The 17135-nt window shown below is 42.6% G+C and overlaps 1 protein-coding gene across 1 annotated transcript in view; it reads left to right on the top strand.

The window, feature by feature from the left end:
• BARX2 (BARX homeobox 2) overlaps positions 1–17135 on the top strand; it is a 40258-nt gene that overhangs the window by 16776 nt on the left and 6347 nt on the right. The window contains exons 2-3 of the mRNA XM_073570084.1: positions 14254–14560; positions 16589–16673. Of these exons, the coding sequence (XP_073426185.1) occupies positions 14254–14560; positions 16589–16673 (392 nt within the window). The remainder of the gene's footprint in view (positions 1–14253; positions 14561–16588; positions 16674–17135) is intronic.

Below are 17135 nucleotides of genomic sequence, written 5' to 3'. Positions count from 1 at the left end.
ATAGGGTTAAAGAGGAGCCCCCACACTCTGTTAACCATCTAGATGCTGTAGTCACTATCGACAGCAGTATTGAATGGGTTAAACGGCCATGGTTGGTGCCAACACTGATGCAGCAGGGTGTCAGCTATGGTGGACAGCTGTGGCATTTTCACCCATGGAGGGAGGCTAGTCTCTTATATCTCAAGTCATTAAAATAATGCATTGGTGGTAAATAAATGGTTAAAAGAATATTGATTTTACAATATAAAATCTGAAAAAAATATGTGCAACATGCATGAGACATGAAATATAAAACATCTATAATATAAAAAATATTAAATATTGTTCTATGTGAAAAGTAAAAATATAGAAAATATTAAATGTAAAGAAAATGAGATTCATATAAAGTCTCAGACTTTCTGGAGATTTTTCTGGCGTTGACCATGAGGGTTTTTATCTAATTTCTTCTGAACATTTCCTGAGAAATCCTGAGCTGAGATCTGTAGGTGATAGATGTGGGGCTGTGAGCAGGGTCCAGTCCTACCATGGAGGACACATGTAACGCTGCTGACGGATCGGTATTTTCTGTGTATTCAGATGGATGGTCCCAGAGGCTGTGGCCGGACACGGAGCCCAGTGTGAACTGGGAACAAGTGCCGGATTCTCCCACAGTCCAGGAAGTCTGTGTCAGGAGGGAACAGTCTGCTCCATTACCAGGAGGGTGACATCCCCGTGGGGCATCTCTGGATGGCGGAAAGGCTGCACTAGGAAAGTCACTGACATGTACCAACACCAACCATCCGGCTCTGGGTCCCTAGCGGCATATTAGTTTTTACCCAGGCTGCAATGTTGTGTCATTAAATTGTGGCAAAATAGTAACATATAGAAATTGTAATATAGAAACATCAAAGAGAAAGAAAAAGAACAGAAAAAAAGTACTAAAGAGACATTGATACGTTCTGTGACTGAGATCTATACTTGGTCTTTCCATTCTTCCCCGTATGCTCCTGTCAGTGAGTGAGAACTCGTATTTCCATTAAGGGTACGTTCCCACGTTCAGGATCTCTGTGGTTTTGACGTTGTAGAATGTCCGCACCATTGTCGCACCTATCATGCAATCTAGCAGACACGCATTTACGTTTTTTACACACGGATTTTCCTCATTAATGCAAGTCTATGGGGAAAATCCACATGCATACCCACAAGAGAAATTGACATGTCAGTGTTCGCGGGTGATCTGCAGGCACATAGACACACCACATGTCAGTGTCCGCAGGTGATCTGCAGGCACATAGACACCCTGCATGTCAGTGTCCGCAAGTGATCAGCATGCGCACATAGACACACCACATGTCCGTCTCCGCTGGTGATCTGCAGGCGCACATAGACTCACCAAAAGTCAGCGTCAGCGGGTGATCTGCGGGATTTTTCTAGAAATCCATTATGCTGTAACATCTGACTGCTGAATAAATACACAGCATCAAAACTGCAGCAAATCCTGACCGTGGGAAAGTACCCTCACAGGCAGTGATCCTCCATGTACCCCAGATTGCTGCTGCACATGTCTCTGCTGCTTAGCTACAATGTATCAGTGTGCATCAGACTGTTATTGCTCACAGAGCATTGTCTACACTAGATAAAATGGTATCTACTTCTCAGTGGGTCCTGCAACCTATGCACTTGGGGGCCGTCTACACCAAGGGGGCACAACCAAGTCCAAGGGCTACATTGTCCTACTGAACCAATCCAAGGGCCGCACTAAAAATGAAAGGGGTATTACGTTCTGGGGATATTGACTATACAATGTCTGATAGGTACAAATTCTACTTCCAGGACTTTAGATTCTGCTTCTAAATCTACATCAAAAACTGCATCAAATACTCTGTGAATAAGTTTCCGAAAGATTTTATGGGACAAGCACTCACAGGGCTGCGTTTTTTGTGTTATTTTGAACATTCCCCAGTAAAACTCATAGGACGCTTATTTAAGAAGTACTTGAAGCATTGTTTTTTTGCAGTAAAATCCGCTTCTAAATCCTTGTAAAAACTTGTGTGAATAAGCCCTAAAGAAGACGAGGTAATGAAGGCGCAGACACGGCTTTCTGCAGTTGCACAGGTGACGAGACCCCATTCTGCTGATGTCGGAGGCCACCAGACATGTCCACACCGGGCACCATTACTGTCTGCCAGTTCTGGACCCTTCACTGCTGCCACTAATCCTTTGTGTGGCTGGCCACATATAGTTAATCTGGCAAACATTTCTCCATCCACATGGCTGTGGGCCACACAGAATGGTATTGGGACCTCCCTGGTCTAGACAGTCACCAGCTGCAAGTAAATCGCTTAAAATGTTAAGTTTTGTTCATATAAAAGAGGGAAACGTATTTTGCGGTCACAATGTTTTCTTTTTGAGTGTATGGTGATTTTATGCAGATTTTTTCCCAGTGCTCTTTTTTTGAGCAGGTGTTGGCGGGATGTCAGTAAGAACGTACGAAATACAATCCAAACAATGTTGTTTTTTAAGGTTGTTCATTAAGGTTATGCGCTATGTACAGTGGGTACGGAAAGTATTCAGACCTCTTTAAATTTTTCACTCTTTGTTTCATTGCAGCCATTTGGTAAATTCAAAACAGTTCATTTTTTCTCATTAATGTACACTCTGCACCCATCTTGACTGAAAAAAAACAGAAATGTAGAAATTTTTGCAAATCTATTAAAGAAGAAAAACTGAAATATCCCATGGTGATAAGTATTCAGACCCTTTGCTCAGACACTCATATTTAAGTCACACGCTGTCCATTTCCTTGTGATCCTCCTTGAAATGGTTCTACTTCTTCATTGCAGTCCAGCTGTGTTTAATTAAACTGATAGGACTTGATTTGTAAAGGCACACACCTGTCTATATAAGACCTCACAGACCAAATGAGAATCATGAGGTCAAAGGAATTGGCCAAGGAGCTCAGAGACAGAATTGTGGCAAGGCACTGATATGGCCACAGTTACAAAAGAATTTCTTGCAGTACTCGAGGTTTCTAAGAGCACAGTGGCCTCCATAATCCATAAATGGAAGAAGCTTGAGACCACCAGTATTCTTCCTAGACCTGGCCATCCAGCCACACTGAGCAATCATAGATAAAAAAAAATTGGGAGAACGTGGTCTTGTTCTGCACTGCTGAATCACTGAAGGTCCAGACGTATTAATAATTATGGTTTTTATTCAAGGTGTTTCAAAGTTTCACAGAACTCCATCAGGAAATACCACAAGAAAGTGTCAATACAAATTTCACAGGTCTTTAAATAGACAAACAGTTCAAACATCAGTTCAAATATCGGCGCCAATATGGTCACCTGATGAGCAATGTCAAAGTTCATTGACGAGACACCTGATAGACGCATGATGAGAGAGTCATGTGGTATATTCCCAAAACAGATAAAAACTATGAAAAATGCTGATGTTAAAATAATTTTCTTGCTTTTATTGTAATTCAAGGAGAATTTTATGATTAAAAATACAAAAATGAGGGAAGAAAGAAAAAAAAGGGGATGAGAACCCATGATCCAAAAAAAGAATACAACAGAAAGGAAACATCATGCGTCTGATGAGATGAAGATGGAACTTTTTGGTGATAATTTTAAGCGGTTTTTGTGGAGAAAATCAGGCACTGCTCATCACTTGCCCAATACAATCCCAACAGTGAAACATGGTGGTGGCAACATCATGCTATGGGGGTGTTTTTCAGCTGCAAGGACAGGACGACTGGTTGCAACTAAAGGAAACTTGAATGCAGCCAAGTACTGAGGTATCCTGGATGAAAACCTCTTCCAGAGTGCTCTGGACCTCAGACTTGGCCGAAGGTTCACCTTCCAACAAGACAATGACCCTAAGCACACAGCTAAAATAACAAAGAAGTGGCTTCAGAACAACTCTGTGACCATTCTTGACTGGCCCAGCCAGAGCCCTGACCTGAACCCAATTGAGCATCTCTGGAGAGACCTGAAAATGGCTGTCCACCAACGTTCACCATCCATCCTGATGATCTGCAAGGAAGAATGGCAGAGGATCCCCAAATCCAGAAGTGAAAAACTTGTTGCAACATTCACAACAAAGCTCATGACTGTACAAGCTAAAAAGGGTGCTACTCCTCAATACTGAGCAAAGGGTATAAATACTTATGACCATGTGATATTTCAGTTTTTCTTTTATAATAAATTTGCAAAAATGTCTACATTTCTGGGGGTTTTTTCAGTCAAGATGGGGTGCAGAGTGTACATTAATGAGAAAAAAATAAACTTTTTGAATTTATCAAATGGCTGTAATGAAACAAACAGTGAAAAATTTAAAAAGGTCTAAATACTTTCCGTACCCACTGTATGGGGCTATTTTTATTAAAGAATACTTGTGTCCTTGTGATTGCGTGAAAAACATTAGAACCTCATAGCCAGCAAACCACTTGGATAAATGTAATAAATAAAAAATGAATAAAATAATAATAATAAAAAAAAAGGAGGTGTGGGTGGCTACCGGACACCAGCATTGTCCCTCATCCTGAGCAACGGGCATAAAATCTGATACAAACGGTGCCATCTTCACTATATGTTCTTCATATTTCCACAACTTTGTAAAAGTAACTTTCTTCCTCAAGACTCCTGTGCCATGGGTTACTAGGCTGAGATTGAAGAGTAAATCCAGGGGCGGACCACACAGACGAGGTGCTCAGGTGGCAGATGCCCCCTGTCTGCCCCAATATAAAATGCTGCAGGAATTAACATTTACTGCAGAATATCAGGCAGAAACTCCCACACAAAAGAACGGATGGCAACATGAGATTACGGATATCACCACAGCAAATAATAGATGTCATGATCGCCTCCGAGGCAGCAGAGATGCTAATGGATTTTCTGGGAGTTCCCTGGCACACTTCACTGCCAGAAGAGATAAATGCAAGGCAGATACAGAGCCAGGAACAGAAGCAGCCTGAGACCTATGCACACTGAGCATGGAATAAAGCGACTACAGACGGACGAGCGGGCGATCAATGTCCCCAGATGTGCGATGTCCCAGACGTGCGATTTCCCCCGACGTGCAAAGTCCCCAAAGTGCAATGTCTCAGACGTGCGATGTCCCAGGCATGCGATGTCCTCTGATGTGCGATGTCCCCTTATGTGCGATGTCCGACCCACCTGTGATGCCCCTGATGTGCGATGTCTCAAACGTGCGGTGTCCCCTACGTGCGATGTCCCTGACCCTTCCATTTTTTATTACATCAGTGACAATCATTCCATCGTTGATGCTGTATTTAGATCACTGAGGATTGTCAATACCAATAGACTGTAACAAATTGCTGCTGTGCGAGCCGGAGTGGGTCAGGAATGATCTTCATAGTGGTTTCATTCACTGACAGTAAAACACAGTGTATTACATAGTTGCAGAACTTTTTTTATTTCTATAATGACCTGATCCCCATGACACATTTGCTCCCTGGGATATTTCTCTCGTCAGACCTAGAACGGATTATATCACATTAGCTAGAACTGGTGGGGTCCCCAAGACATCTGTAACAATTATGGCCACCTGACCCCCCACCTCCAACTCTCCTATTCAAATAATTCAAGTCATATGTCCAGACATTAAACAGGGAACATGGGAGTAAAGCACTGAGAAGCAGAGAGGTTAGAGTCATGAATCCGCTGTCGGGTGACCTGGGACCAGGGGCTCCTTTCCTGTCCCCAACACTATGGGGCACCCTAGCTTACCCTATTCCCGGGATATTTCTTAAGGTGAAGATGGCAAGGCTGCCACCCATGCCTTATCTCCTGAAACAGTCTGTTTTCTGCCCCCCACCCAGGGAGGAGGGATGCTGCCATGCACCGCAGTACACCAACCCAACGAACAAGGCAACACAAACAAGAGGTAACTTGCAAAAAATACGGGCATACAAATATTCACTCACAAATACAGAGGAATGCATCGGGGAGTGGAAGATGGGAAAAAAAACAAGAGAAAGAAAGGGAATTAACACACTTACAAACCACGCAACAGTCACAGATAACTCCTCCAAACCATCTCATAACCACCTCATAACCACCAAAACACCTCTCCTCCAAGCCATGCAGCATAAGCTAGCTCTGAGGAGCTGATAGGAGTGGCTAACCGAGCTCAGCTGAGAGCTCAGACTCCCAAACCTCTCAACATGGCAGATTAACCCTTGTTCTTCCAAAAGAAATTTACACCATTTAAAAAGAAGGCAAAGTGCTTTTTTCAGGACAGGAGTAGAAGTAATCAAACACTGTGGTCTTCTGGCTCCTTTCTGTTGTGGTAACCATGTGACAGATTGTATGTTTCTTGGTCAGAAATGATGAAAATGATACATAATTTGTAACTGATAGGGAGACAAGATTGTGAGTTCCTGAGGCAGGGATGATAGGAGTGATATACCAGGTATAATATGGTAGCTATAGATTGTACACTCTTGGGGCAGGGATGATGGGAGTGATATATTGGGAATAATATGGTAACCAGGGCTGTAGAGTCAGTAAAGCAATACCTCCGACTCTTCAATTTCTCTGACTCCCTCATACATGGCTCATGTTTAAGTGATACATTTACTGTAGTAAAATATATTTATTGGAATACAACTTTAAAACACAAAATACTTTAATAAATTGTGACTGTGCAATACTCATTGAAGTAAGTGGGAAAAAACTGTTTTCAACAAAAACGTACTGAACAACATTTGTGCAGTCTATGAATTTGAGACATAATATCGCCCCCATCAGATCCTTCATAGATGACCTCAAATCTGATTTTTAATTATTTTAAGAACCATGTGACGACACAGCATTTTACCTTAATTAACCAGACATTTATTTTCAGTTATCCAGCAGTCATTGACTGTTATCTGTGTGTTGACTTTTGAATTTATGTGTTTCTTTCTGGTTGGTCAAGAAAACAGATTTTTATTCATGTAAGCCTGTAATATTGACTTGTCAGTTGACATTTGAGGTAACATATTGTGATCTTATCCTGGATGACTAGAGACACAGGATAATCGAATAATGATGCTTGCTGATATGTTTAACACATTGTACAGGCCAGCTAGCTTGTTGAATTGCAAAACGGAGGAGGAAAAACTATGCAAATAGATTAATTAAACAGCGCAAGTTGATCACATCACTATTCTTCTCCTTTACCTCTGAATGCCGGCTTGAAGGGCAGTTGTTAACTATAAAAAGAGGATATATGCACCTATGTAACAGATACCTCCATATACAGATATACATCCAGACACCCAAAAATCCAAAGAACCAGAGACTCTCTATAGAACATTGTCATTCTACAGAATGCCAGCTTAGGGAAGCATAGCCCCAGCTGAAAAAATACAGATATGTTCCATTGACCAAAGCTGAACCATGAATACGTTTGGGGTAGTCGAGATTTGGACCCACCTGAGCCCCATGGATACATTTGTGAAAGTCAGGATTAGGACCCATCTGTCACCTGGCTCCATGGAAAAGTTCGGAGAAGCCAGGTTGTGACCTTTGGTCAACTGGCCTTGTACCTCAATGGACTGTCATCTTCCTAAGCTTGTCGTTACTTCCTCTCTATGTGCGTGCAACAGGTGGGGTTGTCGCTCTGGAAACTCTGAATTCACAGCTGCTCTTATCCCGGCAAATCAGCAGAAGAGTGAGACTCTGTAATTTTGCACCATCTTGGGTGTTTTTCTGGGACTGTTCTATATGTTATTTGCCTGTTTTGTGGTTCAATAAAGTATTGCCACAATATTTTACCAGGGCACCCACTGGCCCCCATGTCTCCACAAACCTCTTTACACTAACTTGGGTTGGTGGCAAAGCGGTAACCACATGGGCACCATCTCTAACAATTACAGGGTATAAAGGAATTGCCTCTTGCACAGTTAGTTTTGATGAGCGGTTGAACTCTTCTACTTCCTCGAGAGCAAGTGAAACCTTTTTGCTGAAATCTGGATAATCTGTTTGCTATGGGAGTGGAATCCTTTTCCCTGCAGCAATGCTTTGCCCCATGTCGTCCAAATACTTCTCAATATGAAACTCCTCATCTGATGAGGCTGAAGATATGGTGGCAATATCACTGGAAGATCCCAGTCCTCCTGCTCTCGGCAGTCCTATAGCCCACTCACACTGCTACTTCAGTCAAAGCTTCTTTTCCTTTAGGAGCTGTTGATCATCCAACAATATATGGTGACTTGGGATCATATAAAAGCGGCCAAAACAATATTATCTCTAATAGCAGTGTCTCTCTCTGTCTCATTGGAGCAGCAATACCATCTGCGATTAAACCTCCTTTATGAGACAAGTGAAACAGCAAGTTGTTCCACTCCTTTATGAAAATGCCAGGAGGTAAATCCTCAGTTTCTAATTTTTTAGTCACTGTAAATGAGTGAGGAAGCAATTCTTTCAATTCAGCCACCTGTGTCCATTGACCTTTATTCAGTGTTACCTGAGGGTCGGCCATATCTACAAGAAAGGGTTTCAGCTCAAGCAATCGCTCAATCATTAAATAGGTGCTGCCCCACCAAGTGGCTTGATCCACAATTGCCCCTTTTCCAACATGTCTCTTCCAGATGAAATTAATTTTAGGGGTTCTGGCAGCAATAACAAATTTTCTCACTTTGCCAGTCAGAGCTGCAGCATGTTACTCCTGCAGACTATATCTTAATGCCGGCTGCAGTGTGTGCACATCCCAGCGCATGTGATGAATATGAGAAAGCTGTGAAACTTCAATAAGATCATCTAATTGTAAAGTATCATTATGCTATTCTTCTGTAGTAATAAATGTTTGTTCCTCAGTTACAGGACTGTGGCCTTCCATCTCGCATCCTGAATCTGACGTTTTCTTCCAGCTGCTGTTCACGTTCATTATCCTCATTCATCAGTTTAATTCTACTTAGCATGTTTGAAGCATTGTCACTTACATTAGCAAGAACTTGTTCTTCTTTAAAGGGAATATGTCACCCCATTTTCGGCCTATAAGCTGCGGCCACCGTCATCAGGGGCTTATCTACAGTATTCTGTAATGCTGTAGATAAGCCCCTGATGTAACCTGAAAGAGAAGAAAAGCAAGTTAGATTATACTCACCTGGGGGCGGGGCGGGTGTGGTGGGTGTTGCGGTCCGGCGCCTTCCATCTTCTAGAGATGATGTCCTCCTCCTTACTTCTGCCGCTGCTCCTGTGTAGGTGTACTTTCTCTGCCCTGTTGAGGGCAGAGCAGAGTACTGCAGTGCGCAGGCGCCGGGAAAGGTCAGAGAGGTCCGGCGCCTGTGCACTGCAATACTTTACTCTGCCCTCAACAGGGCAGAGAAAGTACGCCTGCGCAGGAACCGCGGCAGAAGAAAGAGGACGTCATCTCTAGAAGATGGGAGGTGCCGGACCGGACCGCGACACCCATCGGACCGGACCCCCGAGTGAGTATAATCTAACTTGTTTTTCTTCTCTTTCAGGTTACATCGGGGGCTTATCTACAGCATTACAGAATGCTGTAGATAAGCCCCTAATGGCTGTGGCCACATCTTATAGGCCAAAAATGGGGTGAAAGATTCCCTTTAATCTTGCAAAACTTTTTCCACTAAGGCCTGAAGACACCGGCTGATGTGATGAACTTTAGTACCTTTTACTGCCAGTGTCTTGGCATCCATTTTAAGAAATATAAAGTGTCTCTTGAGAGACTTTTTACGATCCTCCTTTTGGTTACGGGTTTCTTCAATCACTGATTTTCTAATTGTTTCTCTTTCCAGAGTTACACCAATATTGCGGTCATTTCTCCCTTTATGAGCTGTAAAAGCTGGTGATACAAATGATAATGTTACACCGTCTTTCACTACAAGCTATATGAGCTGTCTTTTAAACATTTCTGCTGTCATTGTTACAGTAGTTTTGTTCCGTACAAAATATCTTGTAATTGATGGTTGAAACGCTCTTTCCTTCTTTTTATGGCAGAAGTGCTGAGCGCTGGTTTCTTGGTGTCGCTGTGATCTTTCTCAGTCACAGCTTTGAACACTTCTGGGTGTATGCGTTGTAAATGTCTTTTTAGATTGGAAGCTCTTGTAGGAGCATTTTTATCACTGCCTGAGTATGCGCTGATATTGAGCTCAGAGCATTTGTTTTCATCTGTCATACACTGACACAAACAATATTTTTTTATCTTTAGTTAATGTGGAATGCTCAAATGCGTCTAACTTCATTGGAAGCTTCTTAGGCATTTTGTAATCAGATAAATTCACTCTCAAAATAATTTTGTCTTATAAAAGAAATAAGGCATATTGTATTTCCTGCAAGAATAGGGATTATGTATAATTATGGATAGAAATGAAAGAAACTTTGCATAAATCAATAGTAAAGATGATGACCAATAAATCGATAGTAATATGTGTTTGTAGATAGTTTTACTCTGAACTTTCAATCTCAGGCGTTTCTCAAGGTACAGCTCAGCAAATGTTTCACATCATGATGCTTCACAGTCTATGAAGAGAGGAGGAGGGAGGGAGCAAGTTTGTGCTGAATCATACCCCAGAAAGAAACTGAAACTGCAAGCACACCTAATAACATGAAGAGCATCAGATCAACTAACCTCTCTGAACATTAGCTCAGAGGAAAAGCAAACTAAAACATGAAGCATGCAGAGAAAGCATAAGCTGAACTATTGATTTATGCACAGTTTATTGAAAGTTTAGATATGCGTTAAGAAGTATTAAAAGTATTTCCCCTAATCCTGTTTTCCTGTTCACACTAGCAGTTCTTGAGATGAGTGCAGGCATTCATTTTGCTCTGATCTGTAGAGGAGGAACTTTACTACTGAGCATGTACAAAAAGTGCAGCACAGATTCATCTTTAACTAAAAGCAAAGATCCTATATCAGGGACAGAACAGACATTTCACAACATCTGAAAAATATTCAGCACATTCAGAATTTAAATACTGTACACAATTTATTACATAATTTAGAAGTCCGTGCAATTTTATACTCCCAACTTCACCAAAATGGATACTGACTCCACAGCCCTGATGGTAACTATAGATTGTACGTTCCTGGGGCAGTGATATAATGTATATAATATGATGACAATAGATTACATGTTGCAGGTATGATGGGTGTGATACAGTGACAATAGATTGTACGGATGATGGTAGTTACTACACAATGTACACCGGAGTTATATAAACTGTGGGAAATCTTTGCAATTCGTTGCTCTGTAGAAATCAGATCTGTGCAGTACGGAAGCAGCGGCCAAAAGTTCACCTGTGCGGCCTCCGTGACTCATCAGTAACAGTTTTTTTTTCACTTACTTATGACAAGTTTATTATATTCAATCATGAAAATCTAATTATATGTTTATCATATTTAATTATGAAGATCCAGCTGCACATGTATTATAATTTAATGATGACAAGCCGCAGGAGAGGATCATTAGCATTGAAGCCACATTTTTCATCTGCACAGAATCGCTTACGCTGCAGGTGCGGACATGTCACCCAGATTGGCCTGAGAATGTGGTGAACGCTCCCGATAACACAGCACAAAGTCTAATTATCAGGAGGAGATATAGAGGAAATGAAGGGACCAGGGACGTCAGCTGTCCACAAATTCCTGGTCCGTCAGTAGAAATACCGTGCTTTTTTGTAATGTCTAGAAAAAAAATTTGAGGCTAAAGAAACTTATATGGATAATTTTGACTGTGATTATCAATATTTTACATTGAATGTAACTAATGTCTGATATCAGAATTCTGGCCTGTGGACAAGGATCTCAGTTATGGTTTTCCAATGTGTCCTTTCAGTCAAGTTGGCATCTGTGGACGGACTGAGGCCTCGCTCATAGAAAGCGCTGGCCATCTGGCCATCAGCTGATGAGTTATCAAATTTTTTGAATTACTGGAATACCTTGGAGAAGCCAAACATGAGAATGCTGCCAACACAGGACCCACCGATGCCGCTCGTTAACGGTAGTGTAGTTTTTAACATGTTTTATAACATCTCGGTAACAACCTGATGGAAAAGTCGAGACCGTCAGCTCGAGGATTCATGGCACCATAGAGGGTGATGAAACACTGATCTCGCCTTTAGTTTGTAACTTCGAACAAACGTAGTGTGATCCCTAAATGTGTCTAGACACCTCGGACATCTGTCTCTTCCAGCACCCCATACACATGCATTTGTTCAGAGTAGGGAGAGAGGAGTCAGCCATTGAGCCACTCCTGTGTTCCTTTCCATACCCTTCTGATCTCCTCCACCAGACTCTTCTGTTCCCTTCAAGACTCCTCTGCTCCCCTCTTCGATCCTTTCCATCAGACTACTCTTTCCCCCTCCTCCATCTGTTCCTGCAGACTCTTCTACCCTCCTCAACACATCTCTGTCCCCTTTCAGTCTCCTCTGTCCTCCTTTACACTGCTCTTGGGGCTGCTTATCCTTTAGGAGAACCAAAAATCAGGCAATGCAATCCAACATGCTCAATTATTCGTCCTCTGATAAAGATGGGGCCCGGCACACATTAGATGATTGGACAGTTACTTTTTCCACTTCTAAGTTGTAGGCAGGGCCGGACTGGCCATCTGGCAATTCTGGCAAATGCCAGAAGGGCCTGTCTGGTCATGGGCTGCCTTGTCTGTTACGTTGTTAACAGAATCGGCGTTCTCAAGACACCCATACTGTTAAAGAGTTGTGATAGAGCACAAAGCCTTTGACTCCGTCACTTACCCCAGCAGGCCACAGGTATCATTAGAAATATTGGTCTTGTAGAAAATCTTTCTTTCCTCCATGCAGGGTAATATTAGTAATATATCCCATCTGGTTCATGGGGACGGGGACAACATGGACCTGTATGATTTCAAATGCCAATGCTGAATTTCAGCCCCAGTCCGTACCTGGTTGTAGACACAGCCATTCATTCTTAGATTTATCAGAAGCGCCACAAATCTTTCTCAAAACTAACAGCCTTTCTCTCCACTGACTTATGGGCTATTTGCACTGGCTGAATCACGGGACGTTGTGCTTCCAACAACGATGATTTCTGAGTGCTATGCTCTTTCACTGAATATTGGACCCTTATACAATGTATCACAGACCATCCCCACTGGTGACGATACATATACTGTGGTTTTGTGCCGACACAGTACTCTGTCCATGTAGAGGTGATAGGGGTCAGATGAGGCAAAGTTGTATTTCCATGTATCCAATTAACATTGCCATCATCACAATGATTTCACTTTTGTGTGTTCAGTATTGAACAGCAGTTACCAATTTTGAGAGTTTTATATTGGTGATATTAAAGGGAATCTGTCAAAAGGTTTTTGCTATTTAATATGAGAGCAACATAATGTAGGGACTGAGACCCAAATTCCATTGATGTGTCACTTATTGGGCTGTGTGCTGTGGTTTCAATACAATCAGTGTATTATCAGCAGGAGTTTATCACTGCTGGACAAAGTCTCACATTCAGCCCAGTCCAGCTAATCTGTATAACCCCCCCATCATTGATTGGCAGTTTTCTAATAATGTACAGTGAAATAATACAATATCCCCCATGAAATAAGGGAGAAAAAAAGGCATCAAACCAAGAAAATTAAAATTTCAATTATTTTATTAAATAGTACAAGTAAAATTTGATATGCCAAAAAAAAAATCATTTTAATTAATACAATGGGTATCTCAATTAAAACAGGGCAGCAACGGGGCAAGGAAAAGCATCACTAAAGCAGCATTTAAATATCCTGGAAACAATGGATGTGATAATCCTTGTATATCAAAATATTGCTAAAGGTCTATGGAAATGTGCAAAAGAATGCAGTAAAAGTGCAACGAGCTTATTGTCACAAGAACCAAATAGTCAATATTAATGATCACAATGTAAAAAGATGCAAAAAAACAATCTTGATATTTGCCAAGTGCTGCATATTAATGATTCATGTAGTCCAGCTGACTATGTTATGTTTTTTTTTTATTCTTTTGCACATTTCCATAGACCTTTAGCAATATTTTGATATATTATCACATCCATTGTTTCCAGGATATTTAAATGCTGCTTTAGTGATGCTTGTGCTGGACATCCATGGCCAATCCTATACAGACCTATGGGATGAGGACCGCAGCATTTTGTCTCTGAGGTGTCACTCCCACCCTGGGGAAAATACAAAGGCCGGCTAGACATTTGGGAACTGGAGTAAAGTTTTGTTTCCTAAGCTGTTGTGGGACATTGTTATCACAGGACACAATTAACGCTCCCATTGTGTGTTCACATTGACAGGCTCATCACCGCTCCGGTCATACCCTCTTCTCTCTGTTATCAGCCGCCAGCCCGGGGTCCTCAGCCACATTGTCCCCTCAACGTCCTCCTCACCCATTCAGGTCCTGTCTCCCACACATCTCTCTCCACCATGTGTGCGCTCAGAGACGCCGGCCAGCGAAGCCCCACTAAGCAGTGAATCCGAACTTGAGCAGGCTGCCCCCCGCCTGAAGAAGCCGCGGCGCAGCAGAACCATCTTCACCGAGATTCAGCTCATGGGGCTGGAAAAGAAATTCCAGAAGCAAAAGTATCTGTCCACTCCGGACCGGTGAGTACAAGTGAGGCTCCTGGCCCGTGTGCTGCGTCTGTACCAGGACCCCAGATCCTATTATATCGCCCCACTCCTATTATAGGGCCCCCTCATCCTATTATAGGGCCCGCACTTCTATTATAGGGTCCCACATCTTAATAATAAGGGCACCCACTCCTATTCTAGGGCCCCACATCCTATTATAGAACCCCACATTCTATGATAGGGCCCCACTCCTATTATAGGGCCCCGACTCCTATTATATTGCCCTCACATCCTATTATGGGCCCCAAATTCTATTATAGGGCCCCCACTCCTATTATAGATCCCCACATCCTATTATAGGGCCCCACATCCTATTATAGGGTGCCACATCCTATTAACATCCTATTATAGGGCCCAACATCGTATTATAGGACCCCACATCCTATTATAGGGCCCCACATCCTATTATAGGATCCTACATCCTATTATAGGGCCCCACATCTTATTACTGTATATTGCCACCACATCCTATTATAGGGTCCCACATACTATTATAGGGCCCCACTCCTATTATAGAATCCCACATCCTATTATAGGGCCCCACATCCTATTATATGGCCCCACATCCTGTTAACATTCTATTATAGGGCCTAACATCGCATTATAGGACCCCACATCCTATTATAGGGCCCCATATCCTATTATGAGGCCCCACAGCCAATTATAGGATCCTAGGGTCCCACATCCTATTATATTGCCACCACATCCTATTACAGGGTCACACATCCTATTATAGGGCCCTATATCCTATTATAGGGCCCCACATCCTATTATATTGCCACCATATCCTATTATTGGGCTGTACATCCTATTATATTGCCACCACATCCTATTATAGGGCCCCACATCCTATTATAGGACCCCACATCCTATTATAGGGCCCCAGTCCTATTATAGGGCCCCCACATCCTATTATAGGGCCCCACATCCTAATATAGTTCTCCCACAATCTTTTATAGGGCCCCACATCCTATTATAGGACACTACATCTTATTATAAGCCCGTCATCCTATTATAGTGTCCCACATCCTATTATAGGATGCTACATCCTATTTTAGGGCCCCATGTCCTATTATGGAGCCCTACATCCTATTATAGGGCTCCACATCCTATTATATGATCCCACGTCATATTATAGGTCCCCACATCCTATTATAGGACACTACATCTTATTATAGGGCCCTACATCCTATTTTAGGTCTCCCACTCCAATTAAAGGTCCTCACTCCTATTATATTGCCACCACATCCTATTATAGGGCCCCAAATCCTATTATAGGCAATGGCAGTAGACTGAATCTCTGCATATAAGGCAGTGAAGGAATTTTCTGGACAGTAGGATAATTCAATTATCTGACCTCTTCACTGCCCCCATGCTATTTTAATGTTTCTTGGGGGCGCAGGGCTCCTCGAGAAGCATCCCCTTCACCTGCACCTCGCAGGCTTCTGGTCTAAACCCAATGTGCTCCAAGGCCATAGTGTTTGCATTAAAGCATAGGTTTGTAGCTGGCTCCTAGGAGATGAGCGGCGTGCAGTTCCATCAGCGTGAATAGCAGGCGGTCCCTGTCCTCCCCCCGAGCAGCAGCTCCCTATGACAATAAATGATTCTATTCAGTTTCATTTCAGATGGTTTTAAAAAACGCAATTTCTTTGGTCTGTCGCATTCTCTGCCAGCCGAACTCCACTCCAGCTGTTTGTGCTTAAACGGTTCCCCAGCTGCAGGGTGATGTCAGCCCGCGGCTCGGCCAAATCCCTACAGCTCTGGCATCTGTGTTGGCACAAGTGCTGGGCACGGGGGATCATGGTCTGTCTGTTACCCACATGCCTGAGATCAGAAGCATTCACACAAATACAAGGAGTTTCTGGCCAGATTCAAGCTCCTGTTCACATGTCAGATCACATCTTGTTGTAACAGCAGACCGGCTGCGAGCCGACAAACAGCTATGATCTAGTGATACACGGAGTAATGATTATTCTCTATCTGCCTTTTGGTCATTTCCAGGCTGGACCTGGCTCAGTCGTTGGGATTGACACAGCTCCAGGTGAAGACGTGGTATCAGAATCGAAGAATGAAGTGGAAAAAAATTGTAAGTTGATTAATCCAGACGCCATAGGTGATGATCTCTCATATGATACCACCTATAATTTTCACATCCGCAGATCAGATATGAATGATGGAAAACCTGTCAGTCACTGAGAATTAATCCTAAACAATACTGAAATTCTGGTATTTCACTGCCGGATTTGTCACCCGTGTCAGTATTATCGTGATGCCGCGTTGTACACACAGGTCGTGGACTAGTTGTGAAATAGTTATAACCTAAAGATATACCCGGCCATTGCAAATATGTGACGGCACCTGGGGACAGCAAGCACCTCCCTATGTTATGGCCCTGGAAGGACTCGCTCCCACTTGTGAATAAAGCGGACAAATGGAATCTGATAAAAAAATCGGACCAAGGTTATTCTCTGATTGTGTGCTCATCTGCAGTTTTTTTCTGCTCCATTTGAATCAAGATAGGATTGAAAAATGTCATTGGATCGAGATA

This window comes from Dendrobates tinctorius, unplaced genomic scaffold, assembly GCF_039654945.1.
Source record: "Dendrobates tinctorius isolate UK_male_01 unplaced genomic scaffold, ASM3965494v1 ptg000028l, whole genome shotgun sequence".
Lineage (NCBI taxonomy): Eukaryota > Metazoa > Chordata > Amphibia > Anura > Dendrobatidae > Dendrobates > Dendrobates tinctorius.
The sequence above is the reverse complement of the archived record's forward strand: the minus strand, read 5'-3'. Positions and strand labels throughout refer to the sequence as shown.